This window comes from Pipistrellus hanaki, assembly GCF_964339955.1.
Source record: "Pipistrellus hanaki genome assembly, chromosome: 2".
Taxonomy (NCBI): domain Eukaryota; kingdom Metazoa; phylum Chordata; class Mammalia; order Chiroptera; family Vespertilionidae; genus Pipistrellus; species Pipistrellus hanaki.
In genome coordinates this window covers 197,856,510-197,869,725 of record NC_140504.1, presented here as the reverse complement: position 1 = coordinate 197,869,725, position 13,216 = coordinate 197,856,510, and the positions used below count along the sequence as shown (strand labels likewise).

The following is a 13,216-nucleotide window of genomic DNA, read 5'->3' as shown; positions in this document are numbered from 1 at the left end:
GTCAGCCTGCAGACTGAAAGGTCCAGGGTTCCATTCCGGTCAGGGGCATGTACCTTGGTTTCGGGCACATCCCCAATAGGGGGTGTGCAGGAGGCAGCTGATCGATGTTTCTAATTCTCTGTCTCTCCCCCTTCCTCTCTGTAAAAAATCAATAAAAAAATATTTTAAAAAATTCTCCAGTGGCTTAGGACAGACCCCCAGGTGGCCTGACTCCGGGCGGGTCCGGCACAGTGGTCCGCCCTGCGGCCTCCCCCCCCCCCCCCCCGGCTCAGCTCAGTGCCGTCTGCGTTCGGTCTGGAACAGCGTGTGCCCCTGACTTTGCCACGGCTGGCACCGCGCCCCCACCCACAGGCCCCCTCCCCGGGGAGGCCTCCACCTCCTCTCGAAGGAAAGAGCCCCTCACGCCGTTCCCGAGCCCCCCAGACGGCTGCCCCCTGCAGTGTTCCTTCTTCTTCGGCCCCGCTTCCTGCGGGCACAGAGGCCAGAGGCTCAGGCCCCGGCCTCCTCAGCTCCCCCGTCCTGGCACTCAGCAGGCGCTCAGCGCAGACCGGGTGGCTGGGTGGCTGATGGATGGAGACGGAGCTGGGTCCGCGCCCTCCCCGCTGCCCGACCACAGCGGCTCTCCGTCTACCTGGCACCCGTGACCTGGGCCTGGACGGGTCAGCCTGCACCTCACACCTCGCTGGTGCTGCCAGGCCCGCTGCCCCTGCTGCCACCCCGCAGGCCGGCATGGAGCCCTCCCACGTGCAAGGCCAGTGCCAGGCGTCTGGGGCAGCAAGCCCTGTGCACTCCTCTCCACGGCCCTCACGAGGAGATGCTGTGGCTGTCCCCATTTAACAGACGGAGACACTGAGGCTTGGGGAAGGAAAGTAACTGTCCCTAAAGTCACCAGCCAGGAAACGGGAGAACGGGTGCCTGTGCGTGGACCGCTGTCGGTCTCAGGCGCTGGGTGCTATGAGGTGCTGCCGGACTGGCTAAGTGGGGGGTTGGGGCAGCAGTGCCTTGAGGTCCACCCCCTTGGGGACAGGGCAGATTCCAAAGCCAGCTTAGGGGAACCCCCTGGCCTGGGGTACCCAGGTCGGATCAAATGGAGACCGCCAGGGCAGGCCACCGGAAGTCCCCCGAGCGGCCAGGCCCCGGCCAGCCCGGGTCACGCTCCAGCCAGGGAGCCGGTGAAGGAGCCTGCAGAGGCGGGAGGGAAGGAGGAGGCCCGCACCCGGAGAGGGGGGTCCCTCTCGGACTCCCGGTCCCCACCTCGCTCTGCAAGATGGAGCTGAGCTAGTCCAGCCCCGCGCAGGCCCGAGAGGTCCCAGCCCCTGACTGGCTGGGGAGGGGCCCGCCCGCCCAGCCCCGGCTCCAGGCTCATGAGTCAGGACCGGCTTGTTGAAACTGATACCCAGAAACCAGATGCTGGGGCTGATGAATAATGGAGTCTCCGAGGCAGGAGCCCCTTCCCACTCCCCCGCCGCCGCCACCTCCCCAGCCCCCGAAAAAGAGAGGCCTGTGGACCCCCACCCCACGACGGCGGGGCCCCCGTCCGCAGTGGGAGAGGGAGAGCTCTGTCCGGCCAGGCCTGTGCTCTGCCCCCCGCAGAGCAGCCTGGGCCCCGGAGTTGGGGCTCCCTGGCTGGAGGGACACCCCTGCCCACGGCTTCCCCCGGGGCCACGCTCCCCTGGGAACCTCCAGCCCCGAGGCCCCATCTGGCACCTCGGAGACCAGGGCGGAGGCTGCGTGCGTGGGCAGGTCAGCCAGGGCTGGGCCTGTTCTGCCAGCTGCTCTCCTCCCTCCTCGCAGCCTCGCCAGCCCCTCCCTCCCCCCGGGGCCTGCCCCTCACCCCTGTCCTCCGGGCCCTGGGCGCTGGGTGCCGGGCAGAGGGCTGTGCTGGGCAGAGGGCAGGGGGCAGGGAACCCGTCCACAGGCCAGGCTCTCCTCCCCAGAGAGCCGTCCGCCGGGGTCCGGCGCCGGGGAGAGAGGCAGAGGCCGTGGTCCTGAAGCCGCCTGCCCTGCCCCTGCTCAGAGGTGCCCGAGCCCTTGCCCAGCTGGGCCACGCAGGCGCGGTCAGTTCTTGGGAATTTTCTATCTAGGATGGCTGCTGGGCCCTCGCGTGGGGCTGGGCCCTGGCTGAGGGGCAGAGGAATGGTAAAATCTGCCGGGAGCCGCCCAGGCCTAGGGAAGTGGCTGGGGAATCTGAGGGCCCAGGGACCCCTGGCTGCCATTTCCCAGCTTTGGCTGAGGCGCAGGGCCTCACCGGGATTCCCTGCTCCTCTCCCGGAAGCCACCCCCCTGACTGAGGTGCCTCTCTCGCCCCCTGCTGGCTGCCAGCTGACTTCCTGCCTGGGGCTACGCTGACCCCCAGGTGGGGCTGATTCCACAGAGCTTCCAGCCACCCCATGAGGCCCCCCCAGCAACTTCTTCCGTGGGCTGGGACCCTGCAGGCTCCCCAAGGCCGGACCTCGGGGCGTATCTCAGAGCAGATCACCCCCAGAGCCACTGGGGCGGGGCAGGCCCTGGGGCCATTCATTCACCCTCAGAGGTGGAGCGCCCACGGACACCCACCTGCGGGCCTGGGACTGCAGGGGACCTGCCACTCCGGTCCGTCCATTGATTTAGGGGGAGACTTGGCCCCCGAACTTACCCCGTCCGGACCCCAGCTTCCCTGGGAGACTCACCGAGGGACATGGGTCTCCTCCCTGTGGCTGGAACCCAGGCCAAGACTGGCCAGTCCCCTTGGGCTCACAGGGCCAGGGGCACCGGAGCCGTGGGCAGGGCGGGCTCACAGGGCCTGCGCCGGCGGGCGCCGCACATAAGGGAATTACGGTAGACGGCCGGGCGCTACCACCTGGGCGGGGCGGGACGTACCATCATGCACCCGCGGGTGGGGACGGGGGAGTGCCAGGCCCAGGTGGCAGACCCGGCCGGCCCAGGGGGTGGCAGGAAGCCCCGCTGGCGCTCAGGGAGTCATCTAGGGTCCGGGCTGCAGGGGGCGGGAGGGGGGGAGGGAGGCTGTCACTGTCCCCAGGGGGCTGGCCCTTCACAGATCTCCGGAAAGTTCTAAGTCCCGAGTCCTGAACCTGGGCTGGGAGACAGGAGCGGCCCCTCCTGGGAGGCCCCGCGGCAGGACGCTGTCCTGGCCGGCGAGAGGGCCCCGGGGTCCAGGCAGAGCCTCCCTGGGACTCGCCCCAAGCCCGGCTCGCTGCCTCCCATTGTCAACGGCTGGATTCGGAGCTGCGCCTCCGTGGCGCCTGCAAAACCTGGCCGTCTCTGTCCCCCTCTTCTCTCCTGGCTCACGCGGGCTGCAGAGGGGGCCATTCCACCCTCTCTGCCTGGAACTTGGGGTGAAGGCGGTGCGTGGGGTGACGGGGCACCCATGGGGAGGCAGCAGCCTGGTCCCAAGCTCGCCCTCCTCCTTCCCCTGAGGTGGGTGCAGTGGCCTCGGCCCCAGGGCAGATCCTGGCCCTCCTGCATTTTCCCAACCACAGACCGCACCGCTCAGCCCTCACTGAGCCCGCCTGGAGCCCCTTCCCGGCAGGGGCTGCCCTCCTGGGGGCTGGGTCCACACCAGGGCCGCTGGTCTTGGCCCATCACATGGGTTGGGCCCTCTGTCTCTCCCTTGGGCCAAGTGCCCCAGGCCTCCACCTGTGTCTCTCCTCCTCCCCCTCCCAATTATTTAGCCCAGGGGTCAGCAAACTCGTGAGTCCACAGAGCCAAACATCAACAGCACAGCGATCGACATTTCTTTGGAGAGCCACATTTTTTACACTTAAACTTCTTCTAACGCCACTTCTTTAACACAGACTCGCCCAGGCCGCGGTCTTTTGTGGAAGAACCACACACCAGGGGCCCAAAGAGCCGCATGTGGCTCGCGAGCCGCAGTTTGCCGACCCCGGACTTAGCCAACGCCCAGAAGTTCCACTGGCGTTGCTTCTCTGGTCCTACCCCTCTGTCTGGGCACAGACCGGACTGCTGCCTTCCACAGCGGACCAGCATCTAAACAGACCAGTGACCCCCAGGGCACCCCGGGGTCTGGCCACTGTCAAGGGCACCCTGCGCTCCACCCCTTATCCCCAGGAGTGCGTGGCCAGCTCTCCCATTATTCACTGCATCCTGCTCCCTCTTCCTCCACGGGGACCTCAGACCCACCCCTTCCTCTGCCTGTGTCCGTGGCTCTTCATCTGGCAGCCCCTCCCCTCGGCACGCACCCCCCCCCCCCCGCCCCATCCCTGCCTCCGCCCTGCCCGCTGTTAGCAGGTCCAGCTCCCACTCTCCCTGCTTAATCCTTCGAGGCAGGGGGTGCTCAGTACCCACCTGTCCGGGAACAGCTTCCATTGCTGCGAACTCTGGCCTCTCTGAACCCGAGCTCGCCTCCCTGCGAGGGCCCTGGGGAGCCACACGGAAAACAAACACCCCCTCTCCTCCCGACGGCGCCTCAGGAACGGGAGGCGGAGGACAGACTCGCTGGACCTGCCCCGGTTACTCACGTCACCCTCTGTCCTGTGTCCCCCTGTCCTGTCTGAAGGAGGTGGGATGGGGCCTACTGCAAGGCAGGGGTGCGAGGGCCAGCTGGGGTCCCCTGGGGAAGCCGGACACAGGCCCCCAGGTGAGTAAACGGTGGCTGAGAAGCCAACACTTTTGTCTGAGGGTGACACGGGGGCCACGCCAGGCACTGCCCAGCCTTCCGCCCCCTCCGACGCCTGAGCCCAGTGTCTCCGGCGCCAGCGTCAGCCCTCTTTCCGTCTCCTGCGACAGACTCGACCCTGACCAGAGCCCAGCTCCAGGGGGCCAGACCCTGGCCAGCAGGGCTCTTGCGGAGAATGGGGACCCCCATCACCTCCACACTGGCCCCCGTGAGGGAGGGAGGAAGAGACCACTCCCCAGCTCCCCAGACCCTGAGCTCCACTCGCCCTGGGAACAGGACAGACGGACCCCAAACCTCTGTCCACGGGCGGGGCCGGCCAGGGTCTGGGGTGGCACCCCGGTGTCTCAGCTCTTAGGGGGGAGAAGGAAGTGCGCCTGAGGCCTGGGGTCTCCCCCTCGGTGGGGGGTGGGCGTGTGGTCACTGCTGGCATGCTCTTGACCCCCTACAGGCGCCAGTCTGTGCCAGGCACCACACGTTCGAGCCCTTTTCGTCCTCAGCACGACCCCTCTGGAAGCCCAGGCGGAGAGAGAGGGAGGGACTGTCCGGGGTCACGCCGCTGGGAAGGGGCGGGCTGGGACTCGGGAGGTGTGGGCCACTCTGCACATCTTTAAAGAAATCCTCACCCGAGGGCATGCCGACCAGGGATTGGACCGTAAGCTGGGCGTGTGGCCGGTTCTGAGTGTCACGCACAGGATGATGCTCAACCAACCGAGCCTCTCTGGCCGCACACCTTCACCCGAGGCCCCAAGCAGACGGTCCACAAGCGCTCCCACCCAGCTCTGCCTCCCTCTCCCCGTCCCCGTCCCTGCCCACAAACTCCACACACCGCCCGCTCACCCCGCCTCCTCCACCTCCCAGTCCGCGTTCCTCAGGGTGCCAGCCCTCGGTGACCTCCAGAGGAAGGAGGTAGAGGTGGGGCAGCTGGTTCATGTCAGAAGCCTCAGCACCCAGGAGAGACCAACCCAGCCTCCAGGGTGGGCCCAGAGGAAGCGCCCGGCCCTGCGGAAGACGGCCCTGCCCCCGGGCAGCCCGGGGGCCAGCTGGCCAAGCGGAGTCCTCACTTCCGTCCTCCTCCAGGGGCACAGGATGTCAGCTCCAGGAGGCCAGGACCTCGGTTTCCGGGACACCGCCAGGGCCTCGGACCCGCTGACGCTCAAAGCTGATTTGGTGAGTGAATGAGTGATGTCACCTCCTTCGGAGAGCTCATCTCCCCTGCCGGCTGTCCCTAACACAGCTAGGCCGGAGGAGGCTCTGGCTCCCCCTGCCGCCAACCTGCGCCAGCCACGCTGTGTGCTGTGGGCAAGTCCTCCCGCCTCTCGGAGCCTCCGTTTCCTCGCGTGCCATGAGGGACTCACAATGCTTCCCTCCTGAAGTTCTCACACGGGTTCAGTGAGGGCCTGACACCCACCAGTCAGCGGTGGTTATTATTATCATCAACAACAGGATGGTCTTGGCTCCTCCTCTCAGCCTCTCCTCCTCCAGCCACCTCATCCCTTCGGCTTGGCAACAACTGCCTCTGTACTCCTGCCTGTGGCAGTTCTCCCTTCCTGCTCGCCTAGGGATGTTTTTACTTTCACCAGGGGCCGCCTCCTCCAGGAAGTCCTCCCTGACTAGCCCTCCTCCCTCTGATCACTCAGGTCCCTGAGGCGAGCCTGTGCCGTTTGTCCCAAAGTGGGTCCCACCAGTGACGGTGCCTCAGCTCTTCCCCCTGCAGGCGGGGCAGCCCTCTGGCTGCGGATGCCACGGCCAGCACTGCCCAGTTCCAGGCAGGCCCAGGCTGGGCTTCAGCTAGGACCTGTGGCTGCAGCGGTCCGCCACTTGTTCTGAAACCAGCCCTCATCCACAGGCCTCACCTCTGCACAGTCCAGGCCCCCCCACCCCTGCCCCTGCTCCAGGATCTGCCCCCCGGACGGCTGCCCACCAGAGGGGCCAGGACAGGGTGCCTCAGGGTCAGGCAGAAGCCCCAAGGCCGTGCAGGCCCCTGGCAGGTTGGGCAGGGGGGCAATGAGGCCAATTTGTTGCCAGGAGCCCCCGTCTGGGAGCGAGGCAGCCTGCCAAAACCAAAGCGCCAATGCCAGGCGCCATTCGTGCCAGCAGATCGTCTGAATCACAGACACCCCCTTGCCTGGTGACTACGGCAACTGGCGGCTCCCCCTCCGCTCCCACCGGGAACAGTCCCCCGCGTTCCTCCTGCCGCTCCTGCTGGCTGGTCCCCTGTGCGGCGTGTGTGTGTGTGGGGGGCACGTGGGGGAGTGGCGTTTTTAATTTCCTGCAGCTGGCAGAGCCGAGCTACCCCGGGCTCTGGCATGACACAGGTCTGGGCTCTGGGTTCAAATCCCAGCTACACCACATCCCAGCAGCACGTCCCTGGGGGAGCCACTACCTCCCCGAGCCTCAGTTTCCCCATGTGCAAACGGGAGTAACGACAGGGCAGGTCTCGGCCGGAAGGAAGCCCCAGGCAGGAGGCAGCGGCAGCCACCACCGGTCGCTCAGATCCGTCCCCACGTGGGCTCAGACCCTGGCTCGGTCTCTGGGGCTGCAGGGCCCCGGCCCAGGCACAGGCCTCTCTGAGCCTCGGGGTCTTCATCGGGGAACGGGGCCGAGATGGCTCCCCAGCAGGGCTCCCAGCGGCACATGCGGCGCAGAGCGCGCGTGGCCCGGCGTCCGGCACGTCAGGGGCAGAAGCGCGGCGTCCTGCTGGCCGTGACCCCCGTTCCGCCTCAGTCCCAGCTCGGAGGCCTGGCCCGCCCTCCGGGACCAGCCCGCCCTCCCCTCCGTCAGTCCCAGGGCCACAGCCACCGTCCCACAGCGTCCCTGACCCGGGCCCCGGCCCCAGGATGGCCTGGATTGCAGGGAGGGAGCCAGCTGGCCCTGGAACAGAACCTGGGGGGCCTCCCCCCAGAGTCTCAGCTTCCTCATCTGTGACATGGGGTCACGGCCCTGTCACCCCACGGCTGCTGCACCAACTGCGGCCCAGGAAAAGGCTTTGGGGCAGCCCCCGGCCTCAGACACCAGCCCCCCCACTCCCTACCCACTCCTGAGCCTTTGGCGACCCAGCTGCGCCCTTGCTGGGGCCTGGACAGAGAGGCCGGCGAGTGCCCTGCCCCTCTGCAGCCCCCTGCCCCTCTGCAGCCCCCGATCCCTCGGCACCCGCCGCCCCTCCGCAGCCCCCAGCCCCCTACCTTGGCCGCACGCCCCTTGTCCATGCAGTCGGGGTTCTGACAGCGCAGGCCCTGCTCCTCAGCCAGGCTCCCGGCATCTGCAGGGAGAGCGGGGGTGATCAGCGGGGTGGGGCCAGGGAAGGGGGCACCCGGGCCGGGCACCCGGGCTCCCCAGGGCCCAGCACCTCCCGGCGGAGGCTGGGTGGGGCTGCGCCTCCAGCCTCCTGGGAGGAGGTCAGTCCCTCTTCTTTCGCCGCCAGCTTATCTGCCAGGGAATCTGCAGCCTTTCTGCTCCGCTCCCCGGGGAAGCTGTCCAGATTCCACCCGGAGCGCTGCCCGCGCCGCCCTCCGGCCCGCAGGTCTGGGGGCGGGGGCGCTGCTCCCAGACCTGGGGCCCCTGGCTTCCTGGGGGTCCTGCAGGGCTGCTGGGGGGCCCAGGGGTCCCACAGCCATTCCCACCCCTGCCTCCACGTCACTGTGCAGGGACGCCCCTCCGAGGCCCAGAGGGTCCCCCTCACCCACCGTCCATCTGTGACCCAGACCCGGGCCCCCCAGCCGCCTCTCCTAAGGGAGCTGGGGTGCAGGAGCGGCGGGGGCAGGGGCCGCCCCCCCAGAACCCGGACGGCGGGCAGGGCTGGGGGGGAGGTGCTGCCGACGCGAACCCCAACAGGGGGCAGGGCTTGGACCCGCGGCCCGATCCCGCGGCCGGCGTCCACCTCCCGCTCCGCAGGCCTCCCCGGGAGGAGGGGGCCGCCGAGCCCGCCGGGAGGGGAGGGGACGGCCGGGCCCCGCTCCCCGCCCCCATCGCGGCGCCCCTGCCCCCCGGAGCCGGCGCGGAGGCGCGGCCTGCAGGCGGCGGCCCCACTCACCCATGGGCGGCGCGGGCGCGGGGACCCGGCGGCGGGCCGGCCCGGGGCGAAGGGGACGGCGGCGGCGCGGGGAGAGGCCGGAGCGGCGGGACCCTCGGCGGCGGGAGGCGGGGCAGGTGGGCGGCGGGAGGGGCGGGACGCGCGGCTCCGCCTTCGGGGCGGGGCCCCGGGAGCGCTGGCCCCGCCCCTCCCACAGGCCCCGCCCCCGGCGCCCAGGCCCGCGCCTCCCCCGCGGGGCGTCCCCGGCCAGCGCCGCGGTCCCCACCGGACCCCCGTGGGAATGGGGCGCTGTGACCCCGAAGGCGGCCCCTCCGCCCCCTCGGCCCGGCCCCCCACCAGGAGCCCAGTCCCCCCACAGCCCCCCGCCCCCCGTTTCGATGGTGGGAGACGTTTCCGTCTCCGGGGAGGGAGGGGTGAGGCTTTCTCCTGCTGAGTCTCCGGCTCCAGAGGGGCCTCGGCGTGGACGTGCCACCCGCTTAGAAATGGGCCAGGGGTGGTCAGGCCCACGGACCGGAGTGGGCTTGGTGGCTGCTGCCCGTGTGCTGCCATCTCTCGCTGGCTGGCACTGAAAACCTCATGGAAGTACAAACATGTACAGAAGCGCACACACGTGCTCACAACAGCCAGCGGCTGGTCAGGAGGCTGGGCATCCCCTTACCCCCTCCCCCCACCCCGGGTTGTCGCCAGAGACCCAGGCATGGAGGTCCGGTGGCCAGTAGGCACCGGGGTCCCTCTCCCCAAGGCTCCCTTCGCCACGGATCTCTCAGCCAGAGCGGTGCCTGCCCCACAGGGTCAGCCCTGGGGACCCCCTGGTGGCCCACACCCCGGCGGCCCACACCCAGGCCTGCCCCCAGGACCTCCCGCCTGGAACTGTGTGGGCCCCACAGCTTGTGGGTTCTGGATCCACTCAGCAAACACGCATGTGCCAAGCCGGGGCGGGCCCTGAAGGGTCCCTGGGTCCATGGTCCTGCTGGCCCCGCCCAGACCATGCAGGAGGGAGCTGGTTAAGGGAGGGGGAGGGTCCTTTTTTGTTTGTTTGTTTTGGTTTTGGTTTTGTTTTGGCTTTTTTTTGCAGCATTCTCTACCACAACTCCAGCAGCCCCGCCTACCATCTGGGTTTCCATGGAGAACTGGGCCCTTGGTCAGCTTTGGGGGGGTTCCCCACGCACCCTGCTTGGGGCCTATCAGACTCCACCAGACAAGATCTGGATCTTTCGACTCCAGATCCCTGGGTTCTGGAAACGCTGGGGATGAAGTCAAGGGCATATGCCCCATGCCCCCAAGAGTTTGGGGTTCTGACTCTGAATTCTGTGGGCTCCAGGCTACTTCCTCCCCCGCGGGGTCTGGCACTGCCTTCCCCGCTCTCCCGGTCCCACCATGACAGCCACTGCAGGGCTGGGCACCACGGCCACCCCACAGTCACCCGGGTGGTTGACGTGTGGGGTTCGGACGTTCTTCCAGGCCCTGGGGCTCTACCCAGCTGACCTCTGGCCTCTGGCTTGGGTTCAGCCCCTCCAAGGTGCTCAGCCTGGTCCTCTGCAGACGCTGGTCCCAGTTCCCAGCTCCCAGCTCCCCTGAGACCCGGCCTTCCATCAGCCTCCTGGGGCCTGGAGCTGAGCTTCCCAGGGACCCCAAACCGGACACCGTGAGGACCCTGTGGCCCCGGGGCAGGGAAGGGCCTTTGGGGCCTGGGGAGGCTCCGGCACGGGAACTGCAGTGTCTTCCCCATCACGGCCTGCCGGGAGCCGCCCTCTGCGAGCTGCTCACCTCCAGCCCCGCAGAGCCGGCGGGCCTGGTGAGGGGGACCTGCTGTCCCAGGGGAGGGCACGACTCGGACAGAGTCGCTCGGGTCCAAGGTAGCCGCCTGGCCAATGAGGTTCACGGCCTTGGGAGCTTGAATGGAGACAGACGACTTCTGGGCCCTGGAACCAGGGAATCAAGGGAAGTCCGTCTGAGTGGACACAGAACCCTGCAATTGTTGGGGAGCAAAAATGAGGGGACCCACAGAAGCAGCTGGCCAATGGAGAGGGCCCTAGAGCAAAGAGGGGGGCAGAGAAGGCAGCTCTGTGCCTGCCCTTGCTTCCCCCCAGCTCCGCCCCTCTGGCTTTTTTAAATGTTTTTTACTGATTTCAGAGAGGAAGGGGGAGGAAGAGAGAGGTAGAACTATCCATGATGAGAGAAAATCATGGATTGGCTGCCTCCTGCACACCCCACACTGGAGAGAGAGCCCACAACCCAGGCCTGTGCCCTGACCAGGAATCGAACCCTGACCTCCTGGTTCAGAGCTGAGCCTGGTTCAACCACTGAGCCCCACAGGCCGGCTGCCCACTCTGACTTGAGTCAATCTGAGCAGGTGTCTGGCCACCTGTCCTTCTCCAAGCCCCAGGCAGACCTGCAGCACTGAACCTGCCCCACCCGCAGGGGCCAGAGGCTGCCTCCCCGGTCTGGGTCTGAGACAGCCCAGCTGCCCTCCCGGCCCCTCCAGCCCCCATGGTCCCCAGGAAAGCCAGGCCCCCAGCTGGGCAGACAAGCCCCCGGCCAGCCCTGCCCTCCTCTCCCCCCGCCCCCATGCTGGTCACAGGATGCCTGCCCCGCACCATGATCTCCCCCACCACTGGCGAGCGGGCGCCTGGGCAGTGCCGCCTGCAGACATGTTTGGTTTGGCTGAGCATGGCGCTTCAGAAGAATTTGAATGGGTTGCCAACTCTGAAAAGTCAGATTTCACATAAAAATCCAGATTTCTGGCTTCTCTGGACAAACCAAAGGAGCCTGGCAGCCCGGGCCGTGTTTGTGATGGCTCCGGGTTCTGAGCCGTGTCTGCCTCGGCTGCCTCCCGCTGACCCACACCCTGCCCCTCTGCGGCCCCACCACCCGCCGCCTCCCGGAGCCCCTCAGCAGGCTCCTCACGGCCTCTCCCCGGAAGGAACTGGGCTCTGACCGTGGCCCGGCCCTTCCTGGTTCTGTCCCCTGCCCCCTGCCGCCTCCTCCACACCCCCGGCCACCGACATCCTGCCGGCCTCCAAGGCCCGAGTCGAACGCGGGGAACGCAGGCTCCAGGAAGGCTTGTCTGCCTCAGCATAACCACCCTCCGGGCTAGCCTCTCCCTCCTCCGCCCTTTGATTTTTAAAAAAAATATATATTTTATTGATTTTTTTACAGAGAGGAAGAGAGAGGGATAGAGAGTTAGAAACATCGATGAGAGAGAGAAACCTCAAACAGCTGCCTCTTGCACACCCACCACTGGGGATGTGCCCGCAACCAAGGTACATGCCCTTGACCGGAATCGAACCTGGGACTGAGCCAAACTGGTTTTGGCCGGCCCTTTGATTTGACCTATTACTGTTGTTGTTGTTGTTAATCCTCACCCGAGGATATTTTTCCATTGATTTTTTTCTGTAGAGAGAGCAAAAGGAAGAGGGAGAGATGGAGAGAAGCATCAATGTGAGAAAGACATTGATTGTTGCCTCCCACACTGGCCCCGACCTGGGCCAGGGATCAAACCTGCAACCAAGGTATGTGCCCTTGACTGGAATTGAACTCAAGACCCTTTAGCCCTCAGGCCGATGCTCTATCCACTGAGCCAAGCTAGCCAGACTTCCCTATGACTTTTTGCCAGGAACCAATTCCAGCATGTAGTAATTACAAGAGTTTCACCAAAAGGCTGGTGAAGCTTGGGAGGCTCAACACGGGTGAGCCACATATGTAATTTATCTGTTGGAAATGGCTAAATGGCACTTCCCCCAAACTTGAATAGGATTAACTGCCAGACAGCTCACGGCATTTTATTTTATTTATTATTTTATTTTATTTTTTTAAAATAAATTTTTATTGATTTTTTTCAGAGAGGAAGGGAGATAGAGAGCTAGAAACGTCGATGAGAGAGAGAGAAACATCGATCAGCTGCCTCTTGCACACCCCCTACCGGGGACATGCCCACAACCAATGTACATGCCCTTGACTGGAATCGAACCTGGGACCTTTCAGTCCGCAGACTGACGCTCTATCCACTGAGCCAAACCGGTTTCAGCTCAGGGCATTTTATTGCCTCCTGTTGGCCAAACACCTGAACAGCTGTGGGCTATTCCCCAAACTGACAATGCTTCAGTATATCCTTTGGTACCCTACCCTTTAAAGTGTACATTTCCACCTTGCCTTGGAACAAACTGTGCTAGAATAAAAGCACTGATCCTTGGACAAGGAGAGACTTCAGTTCCCTTCAGCTGAAGCTCCTCTGACCCCCAATGCCTTCCAAAATTACCTTTCGTCTTTGGACGCACAGCTCCTTTCTCCAGAAGGCTGAACCCTCTGTAAGGCTGGGAAAGAACCCCAGCATTATGATGCCCTAACGAGGACACCAACAACGTTTGACCTATCTCCCCCACCAGGTTGCTGCAGGAACACTGCCACTGCCATAGCTCCGCCGTTACTCACTCCTGCAGGGCCCTCTGGCTCCCATACTGGGTCTCAGCTCACCGCCCGGCCTTCCGCTGCAGGTCTAACCCCCCATCGCAGCCGCTGGCTCTGTAGCTGCTGAGCATGGGCAGGGAGGC

General features: G+C 65.9%; 1 protein-coding gene across 8 annotated transcripts in view; it reads right to left on the bottom strand.

The window, feature by feature from the left end:
• The window catches only part of PLEKHG5 (pleckstrin homology and RhoGEF domain containing G5), a gene marked incomplete at its 3' end in the record, with an annotated part of 43,862 nt that overhangs the window by 14,691 nt on the left and 15,955 nt on the right, over positions 1-13,216 (bottom strand). For 4 of the 8 annotated variants that reach the window (XM_084875737.1, XM_084875742.1, XM_084875735.1 and 1 more), the window contains exon 2: positions 7,819-7,895. In XM_084875737.1, coding sequence (XP_084731863.1) covers positions 7,819-7,895 — 77 coding nt within the window. Of the gene's footprint in view, positions 1-2,556; positions 2,762-7,818; positions 7,896-8,319; positions 8,574-8,666; positions 8,693-8,723; positions 8,789-13,216 lie in introns of those variants that run through there. The other 4 variants (XM_084875741.1, XM_084875740.1, XM_084875743.1 and 1 more) reach the window with 4 other exon arrangements.